Source organism: Platalea leucorodia (assembly GCF_965183815.1).
Source record: "Platalea leucorodia genome assembly, chromosome: 3".
NCBI classification, from domain to species: Eukaryota; Metazoa; Chordata; class Aves; order Pelecaniformes; family Threskiornithidae; genus Platalea; species Platalea leucorodia.
In genome coordinates this window covers 100,832,035-100,848,076 of record NC_138825.1, presented here as the reverse complement: position 1 = coordinate 100,848,076, position 16,042 = coordinate 100,832,035, and the positions used below count along the sequence as shown (strand labels likewise).

At 40.1% G+C, this 16,042-nt stretch overlaps 1 protein-coding gene across 2 annotated transcripts in view; it reads right to left on the bottom strand.

The window, feature by feature from the left end:
* Positions 1-2,111: 2,111 nt before the first annotated feature.
* BMP5 (bone morphogenetic protein 5) overlaps positions 2,112-16,042 on the bottom strand; it is a gene marked incomplete at both ends in the record, with an annotated part of 59,164 nt that continues 45,233 nt past the window's right edge. The window contains 3 exons of one of the 2 annotated variants that reach the window (XM_082308008.1): positions 2,112-2,261; positions 5,948-6,058; positions 7,822-7,898. In XM_082308008.1, coding sequence (XP_082164134.1) covers positions 2,112-2,261; positions 5,948-6,058; positions 7,822-7,898 — 338 coding nt within the window. The remainder of the gene's footprint in view (positions 2,262-5,947; positions 6,059-7,821; positions 7,899-16,042) is intronic. The other variant, XM_082308009.1, reaches the window with a different exon arrangement.

The window sequence follows — 16,042 nt, the reverse complement described above, 5'->3', positions numbered from 1 at the left end:
ATAATCTTCAGTTTCTTATTCTCAAAATGGTACACCATTATTTAAAAATATATTACTTAATGTACCCAAAATTTAGTTTCCATCAAATGCCATTTAGAATAAATTGAGTTAAAAAAAACATACCCACCTACCCAATTTATACAGAAACCAGTAAATTTTCTGAAGACAACCCAAGAATTTAACTGTTCCAAAATGGTAATTCAGTTGGAGACATTATATTTTGCTATATATCCTTGTGCATGAACTGCAACTAAGCATAGATATGTAGGTAATGTCAGTATAAAATACAGATGAAAGTGTAAAATGAAACTGTTCTATTAAGGGGAAAGAGCTCCTAAGACTGAAATCAGAACTGTTAATTTTTCCAAAAAGCAGAGTGTATGCATAAAAAGGATTTATGTATTACTCCAACAGCAAGATAAAATAAATTAGTTTCTGCAAAAAGACAGTGGCACATTCACATGCATACACACAGTCACACACACATGTTGATTTTATCAGTCTGTAATAATCTGAGTTTTCTGAAATATGCTTTAAATAACCAGAGAAGTCGAGTTTACATGAATAGACTGTCTAAGGAGAAACTGGTATGTCCTATTCACTTTTTAACAACACTTTGAGAAGTGTTTAAATGAAGCATTTTTAATCAAGGCAATTCATGATAAAAGCAGATATTATAAATAGCCATGTAGTATAGAGAAAACAGAGTTTCTATTTCCCATTTCCATAACACTAAAACAAAGGGGTGTCCAAAGACATTAAATGTGGTAAATTCAAAATAAGCATATGGGTAGTGGTGGTGAGAATGATAATCTGTAATTAGTTGTACAATTCACAACCACAGGATTTCATTTGAGGCCAAAAATTTAGGGAGATTAAAAATTATTTATATGGATTTAAGAATTTTCAAAGTTATGATAGTTAATGCTAAAAAAAAGGAAAAGATATCCCATCTTACATTGCGTGATTTAAACCAATTTCCACCTGATAGAAAAGCAGGTGGGACAGAAAGTAGGCTGCAAATTACCCAACGGCTTGTTATGAAAGGTGTTTTTCATCTTTGCCTGGAAACAGCCACCATCAGGGACAAGATTTTCAATTAAACAGGTGACAACTGTAGCATCCCCTGTGCCTTCCCTCGCACACTCAGAAAACACATCCAAAAGTGGGACCTAAATGGAGCAAAGCCCTGCCGTACCCTGTATTCTGTATATTTTGTGTATATAGTAACTTGTGTATATAATGGGAAGGCTTGTGTGGTTTTTTTGTTTGATTTTACCCTGTGCTATTATTATAAAAACATTTGCTGGAGCAGTGTAATAGATAATAGACTGATGCGATCTGAGGTAAGAATGTTGTAGTTCAATTTTTAGTGTTAACTTGGAAAGTCATAGATAGAGGCACAAGTCTGTCTCCACAGAATTCCTGAAGCTTTGAGCCTTTTGCAAACTCTGCAGCCCATAAGCCAAGAAGTAACATACTCCTCCAGTTACACTCATCTTGTTAAAGAAAATAGTTATAACAATTATGTGCAATCTTTTCACTTCTATTTTCTATCTACTATTTATTTACTTAAACACTGTTCGACATTTCACTTTTTCTAATGGAGCAGAACTTCTAAAAGAAAAAATATGTTTAGCCAAGCAGTTTTGTTTAGGTTTTTTTCTGTGCCTTTTTCTAAATAAATACCCCGCCACAGTTTTCATTGGCACAATATGACCAAACGCATTTTAGTTCCTTTAACAATCTGAAGCAGTTACAGAAGCTCTGGAGTTTCTAGCTTTAAAAGAAATCTATACAAAGGCTTTGCTTTAAAATATTGAAATGGAATGAAATAGATTCCAGTATGGCCAACTGAAAAATTAGTTTGTGAAATTCTACTGCATAGTAAGGTGACCCATAAAATAAATGGTTTGGAAATTTTGCGCATACAAAAGAAACTATATACTTTTAAATAAATAAAAGCTACTATATACATTATACTGTACATTTAAATGAGAGATGACATGAAATGGAATAAATTTAGAACTGCCTTTTCATCAGCAAAGCTCATATCTTGACTTTATTACAATTCTGAATAAAACCCTCTGCTTTAGATTATTTTTTTTATTCTAGTGGCAGCCACATGAACGCACCACCATATTCCTGTATTTTTTTAAAATAACATTGGAACTGTCATCAAAGTAGAGCACGGAGATTGCATTCAGTTTTGTTGGTGCACAGCATGGCTTTGGTACATGATCAGGGAACATCAAATGAACCTGAAAGACAGATAAATACATAGCTCATATATCAAATAGAGAGGTACAAGGACAATGTCAGTGCAAAACATGTCTTCGCAATTCAGAGAGTGCTGCCGTCGCAGGTTTTCCTTGGTTAGCAACTTTAAAACACAGCCTACCTCCAGAACATTGCTCTGATTTCAGTTGTACAGGCAGAGTTATACAATAACAGCAGATGGAGAGGTAAATGAAGAGGAGTGGCCAAGACAGAAAGTTGGTTTTCAGATGATATTTAGAAAAGAATTGGAGTTAGGCAGCTGCTCAGGAAAACACTTAAACATATTGTCAGTACCATCTCTGCTGAGGACAATGCTTAACATGAAGGACAGGTTCAAGTCCCGGATCTCACCGAGACCCCAGCATGGGCTAAAATGCTGTCCTGTGTCAGGGTCTCAGTGTGGAGGAAAGTCTGTTGCAGACAGCAAAGGCTGTGCGGGCAAAGGCTCATACTGAAACTGTTTTCAGCCTATGAAATGGTAAGATGTGCGTTCTCAGACAGCATGAGTGCATTTTAAGGTCTTATCTAGGTATCCATGGATCCAATTCTACTTCCACTAAAGTCAAAATCAATTCATAAAGTGGGTGCCAGCTGGACAGAAGGTTTAGGGAAAGGGCTGAGGCAGAGAAGGCTTTATGTTCACTAGGCTGAAATATATCAATGAAAGGTTAAAGGGAAGGAAAAGAGTTTTGAACAGCATCCCAGAACGAACAAGATCTAGTGGAAATATCTGAAAATGGGGGAAATACAAGTTCTTTGTACTTGAAAGAAGGTTGGATGTAATATTCTACACATGCTGAAGACTTGGAAACTGGGGAGGCCAGAAAAGAGGGAGTTGTAACAGAGAGGGCAAGAGATTATTAAGGCATGGACGAAGACTTCAGCAGTAATGGGTTTCATTTGTATGTTAAGTCTTTGTAAATCTGTTAGACCCATCTGTCTTGCAGTGATATAAGCCCAGAGCCTTTGCCAGACAACAGAGAACAGTCTATCAGGAAACGATTTTTACATAACTGTTACCATGAGAAGGTCTTTTGAAATGAGCAATAATAAATCCTGAAGTAGCAGTTTAGTAAGGGTTTAGACACACATTTAAAAACAGTTTAACAAATGAATAGCAAAGCACTGGAGAAAAGAATGATTGTGCCTCGTCTAGGCAGATGTTTACCCTGCCATAACTCCTGGTCCCACCAGCCCCTACCACCCCAGCTGAGAGCTCCATGGCCCTGCTAGCCCCGTATGACAGCGATGCTCACAGCCTTTTCAAGAGTGAGCCTGGAAGTCAGTGCGAGTGAACCTGCTGATCCACTGACTTGCATGACGCTACTCCAGCATCTGTTTTGAGGGTGATGGGAAGCGAGAGAGTAGAAGAAAGTTTATATAATTCATTAAATGCAGTCTGTCTTGTATTTATATGCATCTGTATCATCTGTTTGCCTAAGTTCAGTCTCAGAAAAAGAAGACAGAGAGAGGTACTGGCCCAGCATTTCTCCTATTCTTGTTACAAAAGGAAAAAAAAAAAAAAAAAAAAAAGAGTCAGTAAAGTTTGGAGGGGTACCAAGGAACAATGACTTCCCAACCCAAAGAGTGGGCTTTTTTTAGAATGGTGTAATCAGTATGGCTGGGAGATGATTACATTTGGATTAGGGTGGGGTGTATGAATAATTGTTTCCCAAGCCATCCCCATGTGCACACCTTGTGTAAATCTGAATTCTGTATAATTTAAACCAGAAAGCATTCAACTACTGTTATCTCATCTAATTTATGTGCAGTTAAAATTTAATTAGCCTCATGATTTTTTGGCTGCACAACTGAATGCATGTACAGTACATGCAGAGGGAGACACACAATTCCAAAAAGGCCATAAAAAGGAGGGAAAATTTAAGTATCCAATTTAAAAAATAGGACAAACTACACAAATTTCTTAACAATGGGAAATTAACCATTTTTGGAAAGGATAGACACACAAGAGAAAGTAGCATTGGGCCACTTCTTATTTAACAGGCCGTAATTTTAGGAGGGAACTCTGATCTGGGGATCTCACTGATATAGGCAACTTTTCTGGACAATGTTAGCATAATGCTAAACTATTGCTTTGCTGACCAATTTCTTTCCAGCTCAGGACTGCATATATGCTGTTCTTCATCATCTCCTAGGCACATTGCTATATTCCTTGCCAACTGGTATTTGCTGTTCCCTTTCACCTGAACCCCTTACCACGCTTCTATTTTTTTCCAGCCTCTGACATTTTCCCTTCTTTTTGTAAATCTTGCTGACTCGAATTCTGGTATAGAAGAATAATGTTGCATTGGTGGCTGGACTTGAAGAAGGTGCATAGTTGAAAAGTTGAATGGAAAGGAAAAGGTCTCAGCACATGCTGAGGTTTTAAAAATGTCCCTTTCATGTAGAAATACTTGGCAATTTTTGCAAGCAGAATTTGTTTTTGTCAGAAAGAAATCAAACTTTGTCAGTTTGTTTGTTTGTTTCTGGGTTTTTTTGATGTGGGGCTTTGGTTTTGGTTTTAGTTGTTTTTTTTGGTTTTTTTTTCCCCCAGGAGGGTAATAGGTACTCTCATTTCTGAAGGGGGAAAGGTTTTGAGGCACAGATTTTTTTATGTCAAAATCAAAGAAAAAGTCACCATCCATGGACAGACACATCAGCGTAGTCTGATGGTCAGGATACTTTCCTATCATCAGTTTAAATCAGAGGGAGCCTTAAACCCATGTTTCTCTAACTGTAGTCAAGTGCCTTGACCTTTCCAGAAACTAATTAGGGATGGCAACCCTTTCCTGTTCTGATTTCATACTCCCACTCCCTCCTCATGTATTCTCTCTCATTCCTCTGCTCCTTAATCATTCTGCTAATACTAATGTTCAGAGCCAGTTCTTCAGCTGGCACAGGTGAAAAATCATGACCAGACATCGGACTCACAGCATTACATTTAGGCATAGTCTAAAGGCCTTGATTTCTGTAGGTGCTGTGTTTTCCAAACTGTAGTTGAATGCTGCTGGGGTAGAGGAGGCCTAGCCAGCTGCTTCATCTAAGATCATCTTTTTGGCTGCTGCAGTTGATGCACAGGACTAACATAAGAACTAGCAGAGGCAGAAAGCTGGCTGCAAATCCCCTTTTACAAGTACCAGGCAGAGCAACAGATCCAAAACCACTTATTTATAAATTGCCTTTGTTAGCCAGGCATGACTGAACTGAATTTCTTACATGCAAATGCATCTGCTTGCAAAGCTTCACATTAAATTACGGTTTAGGCATCTCTGCCAACAGCTGACAACAGAGGTCCACAGAGTGGCCAAGTGTCAACATTTCTGGAAGGTATAGCATGTAGATGTTAACATGGATCTTCAATAAGCTGCAAAAGCTCTTGGAAGTGGGACCAGGGGGCCCCTTTGTTCCTGTCTACAAAATTCTCCCGTAATATGACACAGTCTTCTCATGTGTTATTGCATTTGAAATGGAAGGGAAACCTACCACACAGGCCACTCTGGACAGGTCATCCTCTCTCCAACATAATCATCAAAGCACGTCTTTGAAATGGGTTATCATTTACCCAGAAATAATAAAAATCCAATAGTAGTAAACAGAGAGGAAGAGACAGCCCCTGTGCCAAGACACAACTGCAAAATAGGCAACTACAACATAGGCAGAGGCATACCAAAGTCTGAACAATGGCGTGGTTTGTTGCGTTCATGTGGGCATTGAGGGGGAAAGAACACTCTCCATCGCAGTAAAATGCAGCATAGCCCTCCGGTGCAATAATCCAATCCTAAAACGACAACAAATAAACCCACTCATTTTTTTTTTTCTCACTCAGAAAATTTAAAACTGTATCAAACTAACTAAGACTTTTCCAACAAAAAAATGAACTTCAGAATGTGGCGTGTTAAATTACATTTTGCCAAAAAAAATAGAAGTATTTTCTTTGTTCATGCAAAACTCAGATGAAAATTAAATTAAACTTAGAAATCTGTGCTGAATACCAACTAATGAGGCTGTAAGGGGAATTAAAGGTCCAAATATGTTTGCCAGAATACTTTTCTTCCCAGACCAAAAATCTTGAGCACTTCTTCGTGCAACAAAAGTAATTAAAATGCATCCTCTTTCTTCAGCACACTCAATACCATTAATTGTATGATTGCGTGAGACTGAGAGTTGCTAGAGATTACCCGTTGGAATGTCACTGAATCATGCATTTTGAGTATTTCTAGCAACACAGCATGGGGAAAAGACCACAAGAGGGAAAGTATTTTAAAATGTTAATGAAAGCTATGTGTTTAGTTTGCTGAATTCCTCCTTTGCCAGGCAAAGGTAATGGAGGTGCTGTGGGAAGGGCAGCGAGGATCAAGTACCTGCTTCTTGGGGTTTGTTTCCTTTTATTTCATTTCACCCTGAGTTTCACTGATCAAATATTGTACAGTGTAGCTTTGGCTTTCCAAATGAAACTTTGAGTTCTTCAAGTATTTTTTGTGAAAAAAATAGATTTTCTTTTCTCTGTGGCCACTTTGAATGACTGATCTGAGAGCCTTGCACGTCTTGGGACATACTGGAATTTACTGTTTCAAAAAATGAAAAAACTGTTGATACCTTGAAAAATCGGTGATCTACAAAGAGACAACGTCTCACTTGTTCAGTAGCTTGAGTTCAAGGCAATACCACAAGCCTGCCCTGTGGCCGTGGCCAGGGTAATTATGCTCTGCAGACTTGCCCTGTGAGAATCTGAGCTAGATATGTAAAGGATGAGCTGTCACTAAAGAGATAGCACACTTTTTCTCCTTGTAGACTTGTTCTGCTTATGGAGAATTGTTTTAAAATAATTTAGAGAAGTTTGAAATGCACAGACAGCCATCTCTGAGTTCTTAGATACATATGCAATATGTCTAGGTTATAGGCTGCTGATGGCCTTCTTGTTCTTTCTCTATAGGGAGCTCCTTGCTTTCCGGAAAAAAAACCTAGGTTGATCTCTATTTTCTTTTCTCATAATGCCTTGCCTCTGTCTTTATGACCTTTTACTACAAGTATATTCTTTTTTTGTTACTGTATGGCAGGATGAGTTTTTCCCAGAAATTATATACACTTAGCTATGCTATGGTGTTATAAAGACCACTGAACAGTGATCCAAGCTCTAGTTCCCTACGGACCCTACCCCAGTGAAATCTCTGTGACCTGCAGTAGAAAGCACTGAACAAGGGAGAATTCAAGTGCAAATTTCAAAAGTTCCATTGCTCAGTGTGGGGATTTTGGTTTCATTTGCTGCAGCTCTGTTTGTATCTTGAGTAATAGTTGAGATTTATCTTTATGTGAATTAATACAGATTGTAAAGCCATTAATGTATGCAAAATCTTTGAGAGAACAGCAGCCAAAAAAGGTAAAGCAATAGTGATAGGGATTCATTACAAAATGCATTTAAATAATTTGTCTCTCATCAGTGAAATACCAATTACCATGAAGAAAACAGACTGTAAGTAATGGGGGACTGTAAAATAGATTGTCCCAATTTGACCTGATAGGAAACAGCATTTATAATCATACCTGCCATCCTAAGTCTCGGAAACTCACGTAAAGTTCATGTTTCTTACATGCTTGCTTTTGCTCACTTGTGTTATAATCTACAGGAAGAAAATAATAATAATAAATTGTTTAGAAGCATTGCTGGAACCAACAAGATTTAGCTATTTTTGAGCTCCTGACAAAACTGTACAAAGGAAAGGAACAAGCATACTGTCATTTATATTCCTAGGGTTGGTTATAAAGGCAGTGTAAACTTGGAAATGCAGAATCAGCGGTGTCAGCCTGATACAATTTATGTACACAGACAAAACGATGCATTCAGCATTAGGGGAAACAGGTTTACAAGGTGTCTGTTTGCTGGCTAGCTAGGTAACAACTCTGATAATATGCACACAGGTAATCAAAGGAGGACAAGTGAGAGCCTGATCCAAGATATGGGGAAGTCATCTATATGTTGGCACAGGTTTAATTGCCAGGTAAAGAAAGTAGCCTAATTCAAAAGATAAATTAACAATGATAACAATTGTCCTGAAACAACAGAATTTCCAAAAGTCTATTATTTAAACATTAGCACATTTTGTACTCCTTCATTTCTTACCATAATTTCTGGAAATATTCACCATTTGATGATCTTTAGTTGGTAATACTAATGTAAACAAATAGACTAACAGATGCTTTTTAAAGGCCTGAATGTTTCTGCACTGTCATAGCTGTGTCAGGATAGGACACAGAGAACCTTCCATACATGCTTCTGCAGGACAATCTTAATTCTGGAGAAAATGTAGCACTCGTTCCTTACTGCTACTGAGTAACAGGAAAGGAAGGGAACAGGGTCATGCCTTCACCACATTAGCACCCCAGAGTTGGTTTATAGTGCTATTCAAGTGATGCCATCAGTGAGGAATGCAATGGAGCACGGAGGACAGATTGTCTCCTCTGGTTCCATTTCAAGAATGCTTAAAGTGGCTTTTTTGGACCAAAATAACTATTCTGGCAGGAAAAAAAAAAGTTGGCTGAAATTCACAACAACAACAACAAAAAAACAAACAAGGAAGACACTGAAAAAGAAAAAAATCTTCATTTTCAGGAATAGAATTTTTTTTTAGGAACAGTTTTTTAACATTAAAAGACCTGAGGCTGGAATGGGAGGGTCTCTGTTGAAAAATTCCTGGAAAATTAAGAGAGAGGCCTTTTTCACCTAAAATGAAAGGAAGGGAGTTCTGCAGTCTGTGAGATAGCCCATTGTAGTGCTTCACTATCCTTGCAGAAAACTTTTAAATAGCTGGCCTAAAGGAGCTTTTCTGCGAATTTACCAACTGCTTCCTGTCCTGATCTGTGTTATCATTGCTTCTCTGGGTTCTCTTCAGTGTCTCTGTGTCTTTCTGAAGATGTGATGGCCAAACCTGAACACAGTGCCAAATAAAGTAAAATAATGGTTTCCTACGAGTTCCGGATTATTTTCTAGCATTATATCTCAGAACAGGAGTTTTGCAGCAAAACAACACTCTCAAATGATCAGCTTCAGATCCCTTTTTTATATATGCCTGTCTAGTTGCCTTAGGATTATGTTGCATTTATGCAAATCAATGAAAAAAGAACAGGTGAGGGGTGAGCATGTAGATGGGAACTGCAACATGATGGGGCTGCAGCAACCATGATATGGTGGAATTAAACGGTTCTGAGAGAATGAGCCTGTTCCAATGCTTGACAATGCTTCTGGTGAAGAAATTTTTCCTAATAGCCAATCTCAGCCTCCCCTGGCTCAACTTGAAGCCATTTCTTCTTGCCCTCTCACTTGTTACTTTTGTTACCTCCTTTCAGGTAGTTGTAGGGAGCGATAAGGTCTCCCCTCAGCCTCCTCTTCTCCAGGCTAAACAACGCCAGCTCCCTCAGCCGCTCCTCATAAGACTTGTGTATTTGCCAGCTTTGTTGCCCTTCTTTGGACACGCTCCAGCACCTCAATGGCCTTCTTGTAGTGAGGGGCCCAAAACTGAACACAGTACTCGAGGTGCAGCCTCACCAGTGCTGAGTACACGGGGCCAATCACCTCCCTGGTCCTGCTGGCCACACTATTCCTGATACAAGCCAGGATGGCATTGGCCCTCTTGGCCACCTGAGCACACTGCTGGCTCATGTTCACGTGGCTGTCAAACAACACCCCCAGGTCCTTTTCTGCCAGGCAGCTCTCCAGCCACTCCTCCCCCAGCCGGCAGCGTTGCCTGGGGTTGTTGTGACCCAAGTGCAGGACCCAGCACTTTGCCTTGTTGAACCTCATACAGTTGGCCTCGGCCCATCGATTCAGCCTGTCCAGATCCTTCCATAGAGCCTTCCTACCCTCCAGTGGATCAACATTCCCGCCCAACTTGGTGTCGTTTGCAAACTTACTGGGGGTGCACTCGATCCCCTCGTCCAGATCATTGGTCATAGAATTATAGAATCACAGAATAGTTTGGGTTGGAAGGGACCTTTGAAGGTCATCTACTCCAACCCCCCTGCAATGAGCCGGGACATCTTGAACTAGATCAGGTTGCTAGGTGCCCCTTCCAACCTGACCTTGAATGATAAACATATTGAATAAATTGATAAAGAAATTAAACAGAACTGGCCCCAATACTGAGCTCTGGGGAACACCACTTGTGACCAGCCACCAACTGGATTTAACTCCATTCACCACAACTCTTTGGGCCTGGCCATCCAGCCAGTTTTTTACCCAGCAAAGACTATGCTTGTCCAAGCCATGATCACCCAGTTTCTCCAGGAGAATTCTGTGGGAAACTATGTCAAAGGCTTTACTAAAGTCCAGGTAGACAACATCCACAGCCTTTCCCTCATCCACTAAGCGGGTCACCTTGTCATAGAAGGAGATCAGGTTAGCCAAGCAGGACCTGCCTTTCATAAACCCATGCTGACTGGTCCCGGTCCCCTGGTTGTCCTGTACATGCCGAGTGATGGCACTCAGGATGATCTGCTCCATAACCTTCCCTGGCATCGAGGTCAGACTGACAGGCCTGTAGTTCCCCGGATCCTCCTTCTGGCCCTTCTTGTAGATGAGCATCCCATTTGCTAACCTCAAGTCAACTGGGACCTCCCCTGTTAGCCAGGACTGCTGATATGGAAAGCGGCTTGGTGAGCACTTCCACCAGCTCCCTCAGTACCCTCGGGTGGATCCCATCCGGCCCCATAGACCTGTGTGTGTCTAGGTGGTGTAGCAGGTCGCTAACCATTTCCCCTTGGATTATGGGGGCTTCCTTCTGCTCCCCGTCCCTGTCTTCCAGCTCAGGAGGCTGGGTACCCCAAGAACAACTGGTCTGACTATTAAAGACTGAGGCAAAGAAGGCATTAAGTACCTCAGCCTTTTCCTCATCCTTTGTCCAATAAAGGATGGAGATTCTCCTTAGCCCTCCTTTTGTTGCTAATGTATTTATAGAAACATTTTTTATTGTCTTTTATGGCAGTAGACAGATTAAGTTCTAGTTGGGCTTTGGCCCTTCTAATTTTCTCCCTGCATAAACTCACGACATCCTTGTAGTCCTCCTGAGTTGCCTGCCCCTTCTTCCAAAGGTAGTAAACTCTCCTTTTTCTCCTGAGTTCCAGCCAAAGGTCTCTGTTCAGCCAGGCCACTCTTCTTCTCCGCTGGCTCATCTTTCAGCACATGGGACAGCCTGCTCCTGTGCCTTTAAGATTTCCTTCTTGAAGCATGTCCAGCCTTCCTGGACTCCTTTGCCCTTCAGGACTGCCTCCCAAGGGACTCTGTCAACCAGGCTCCTAAACAGACCAAAGTCTGCCCTCCAGAAGTCCAAGGTGGCAGTTCTGCTGACCCTCCTCCTTATTTCTCCAAGAATCAAAAACTATCATTTCATGATCGCTATGCCTAAGACAGCCTCCAACCACCACATCACCCACAAGTCCTTCTCTGTTCACAAACAACAGGTCCAGTGGGGCACCTCCCCTAATTGGCTCACTCACCAGCTGTGTCAGGAAATTATCATCTGCTACACACTCCAGGAACCTCCAAGACTGTTTCCTCTCTGCTGTATTGTATTTCCAGCAGACATCTGGTAAGTTGAGGTCCCCCATGAGAATGAGGGCTAGTGATTTTGAGACTTCTCCCAGCTGATATAGAATATTTCATCTGCCTCTTCATCCTGGTTGGGTGGTTGGTCTGTAACAGATTCCCACCGTAATATCTGCCTTGTTGGCCTTTCCCCCAATTCTTACCCGTAATCAGTCAACCCTGTCATCACCATTATCAAGCTCTAGACAATCAAAACATTTCCTAAGATATCGGGCTACCCCACCACCTCTCTTTCCTTGCCTATGCCTTCTGAAGAGTTTACGAAGGGACGACCAAGATCAACAACAGCATTGCAACCCTGGACTTCAGGAGAACAGATTTCAGCTTTTTCAGAGATCTTCTTCACATGATCTCAATGGGAGGCTGGCCTGGAGGGCAAAGGAGACCAGGACATCTGGCTGATCTCCCAGGAAAACCTCTGAGTGAAGTACAAGGTAAGTCCACTTTCATGTGCAGGTCAAGCAAGTATGGCACAAAGCCTCTGTGGCTGAATACGAAACTCTTGACTGAGATCAAATTCAAATAGGAAGTAAAAGTAATGTGGAATTGGGATAAATTACATCATAGAAATAATGTAAACACATTGCCTGAGCAATGCAGGGATGGATGTTAGGAAAGCCAAAGCTTAGCTGGAGTTGAAACTTGTGAGGGATGTGAAGGTCAACAAGAAGTACTTCTATAGGTTTATTCATAGTAAAAAGAAAAACTAAGGAAAATACAGATTCACTGTTCAGTAGGGCAGAGGACCTAGTGACAAGGACTCAGAACAGGTTAAGATACTCAATAACTTCTTTGTCTTGTTTTTTACTGGCAAGATTTACCCTTAGGACTCCCAAGTCCCTGAGCCTAGTGACTGAAGCTCTACCCACAGTAAAAGAAACAGTTAGGAACCACTTAAGCAAATTGAAGATACACAAGTCCATGTGAGAAGGGTTGAATTTCAGGGTGCGGAATGAGCTGACCAACATCATTGCAAAGTCACTCCCTGACATTTTTGAGTGTTTATAATGACTGAAGGATATTTCTGATGATTCAAAAATGGAAAATGTCACACCCGTCTTCAGGAAGGGCAATCAGCTTAACCTCAGTTTCTGGGAAGTCTGTGGTGCAAATCATTCTGGAAGTCGTGTCAAGGCACATGAAGAACAAGAAGGTGTTTGGGACCAGTCAGCATAGATTTACTAGAACAAACTGTGCCTAACCAACCTGATTGTTTTCTGTGACAAGCTGACTAGCTTTGTGGGCTTGTGAAGAGCACTCAGTGTTGTCCACTTTGCTTTTAGGAAGGTGTTTGGTACAATCTCCCATTGTTTTCTTATAGCCAAATTGGTCAGATACAGTTTGGATAGGTAAGGAATGTAATGGGTGGAAACTTGGCTGGGCTGCTGGGCTGAAAGGGTTGTGGTCGGTGGTACAAAGTCCAGCTGGCATGTCCCTAAAGGATCAGTACTGGTGCCAATACTGATTAATGTCTTTGTTAGTAACCTGGACAATAGCACAGAGTGTGCTCTTTGCAAGTTCGCAGAGGATACCAGATCTGGGAGGAATGATCAGTCATCCAAATTACCCATAAAATGCTGGACTGAACCAGATCCAGAAGAGATTCAATGAGATGTCGTTCAAAATACCCACCCAAATTTTACTCTTATTGGCAACATGCTCTTTGAATACGCTTTATCTTTTTTTTTTTTTTTTAACAGGCTATGTACCCACTTTCTGTTGAATATAGCTGAGCCCCAGTATGTCTCCTGAAACTGTGTCAAAAGCTGTGAGCAAGTCAAGATATATCCGTTTGCAGTACTAAATAATTTGTTCTAGTTCCACCAGGGATGTTAAGTTAGGCTTTCTAAGCTATAATACCCCAAATCCTCATTCCTTTTTAAAGATGAATACTACCTTCTTTCCTATGGTATTTTCCTAGCCCTTCATGGGCTGATTCTCAGTGACACTTGTTAAAGGTTCTTCACAGGTAAGTAGTTGCCTACTGCCATCTCAGATACCCTCAGTTGCCCCAGGGCATGTAGGGTCAAAATATATACCCACATCCTATGGAAGTCCTGTGTCTTTCTTGAGTAGCCACTGGAAGCAAGGCAGGATACCCTAGGACACCATGAGTATTCAAAAATCTGTATGCCTTTAATATAACCAAGAACTCTCAGTCAGCCTTTGTGAAGAGTTGTCTGTAATAATCTAGTATGTTCTGCACACACATTAGAAGTAAGGTGAAGGTAGTGGAGAGTAAAGGAACTTTAACTTAAAAAAATTTGAACTGTGTTTCACTGATCACTCTTTACAAGGATCTGTATAATGATTTTTACTAATATCAGTGCTCATAGGAGTTAAATATTGAGCTTTTCTGTTTCAGCTATTAATGGGAATTTAAAATTCAATCATATAGAATGCAAGTCACTTTGCAAAAAAACTGTGACTGAAAAATGTAGGAAAGATATGCATACGAGAAAGTCAGGAAAGTCACCATCTGGTTTTAGATCGCACCCAAGCAGGCAAACAAAGGAAAGCTGAAGATTGTGTTGTTGCTAGTTTTCTCAGTCATGACATTTTCATATTTAAGAATATGTACAGAAGTTTTAGCACCAGAATGTAGCAGAATTCCCTACAGTTAAAGGAGAAAGGCTGAATAATAAGTATGTAAGTCATCACATAGATGTCTTCATTTTCTCGATACTCTGAATTATTTGAATATAGGCTAGCCAGGGGTGGATGAATGGTTGCATCAGAACACCTGATATGGTGGTCTGTGTTTCATATGCAGATGTGTATCTGCAAACCATCTAATCCACACACCTACGAAGAAAGTGAGACTCGGGCAAATCTGTATTCCTTCCTTGAATTCTATCTTTCATATAAGACAAATGTTGTGTGTAATGTAACATTTCATATAAGTATCAAATGTGACATTTATAATAAGATCTGGTGCCAAGGATCCAATTTCACATACTGTAGCTTCAAGGCCCATATGCTTATTCTGTCAAGAATCAAAACTGTAGGCTATTGTGACGAAGAAAACATTGTTTCTGAGTTATTCAGGGACTGCATTTGGGGTCCAAACCCCCACATAGCAGAAAGAGCTGTAGAAGGAGGGCAAGAAAATATAAGAGATTTAACAAGGATTTTTTTTTTGGCAAGGGAAATAAAGACATATAGGTATATTTATATGTACTATCACAAAGTACTGTGTTCTTAATTAATTAGTGTGATCTCAACCAGTAAAATACAGGAAATGCATAATTAAGTATTGTTTTTTGGTTTTATCTCACTGCATTATGACCAAAAATTATGTAGCTTTGTTTTCAAATTTCCTGGTATAAGTCGCTATTCAGTATTTAAAGGTGGATATTGTCTAGTGCCTAATTACACTGTAATTCTTTTTAGATGATGTTCAAAAGAAAAAAAAAATAAAGCCATCCATTGTTTTAAGGAAGAGTTATGTGATGCACTTTGTGAACAAGTTGTCTTGTTTTGATTTGTTTTAATTATTTTTCCTTTTATCTACAGTTTGACCAAAATAAAACTGGGTAAGTAAGTAATACAGAGTTCAACCCTCTGTGCATGGCAGGCAGGTGGAGTCTGTATGATAAGTTTAATTCTCTCTGTCTTGGCACTGCATTGAGGTCATCTTCTCTTGAAGTTCTTAGCAACACAGGGATGCTTACCCTGAATCTGTCAACATTTGCCCAGCTGTTATAATAACTGACACATATAGATTTTATTTTCTTCATGCTGTGTTTGTGTATATCTTCATTAATAATTAAAAAAAAATGTGTTGTCCAGTGGAAGGGAAGAACTGAGTTGCCCAGTGGGGCTTTCCCTTTTGACATTCTGAGAATACAGTGAAATTAATCGCTGAGGTCCAAGAACTTAGAATAAGGCAAAAGACAAAAGCCAAGAGGCAAAAGGAACAAGACAAAAGCCAAGGGCAAAGTAAAGGAAAAAGAGAAAAAATAAATAAAAAGGAAAAAAAAGGGGGAAAAAAGAAACAGAAAAGGAAGAAGAAAAAAGGAAGGAGAAAAAGAAGGCATGACTGCAGTAAAGTTGGAATTGATCTGCAGAGGTAAGTATAACAAAAACCTGTGACATATAAATGACAGCATACCTATCTGGGTCTGGCTATATAACCTCTGGCTATGTAGATGAGCATTTTTCATT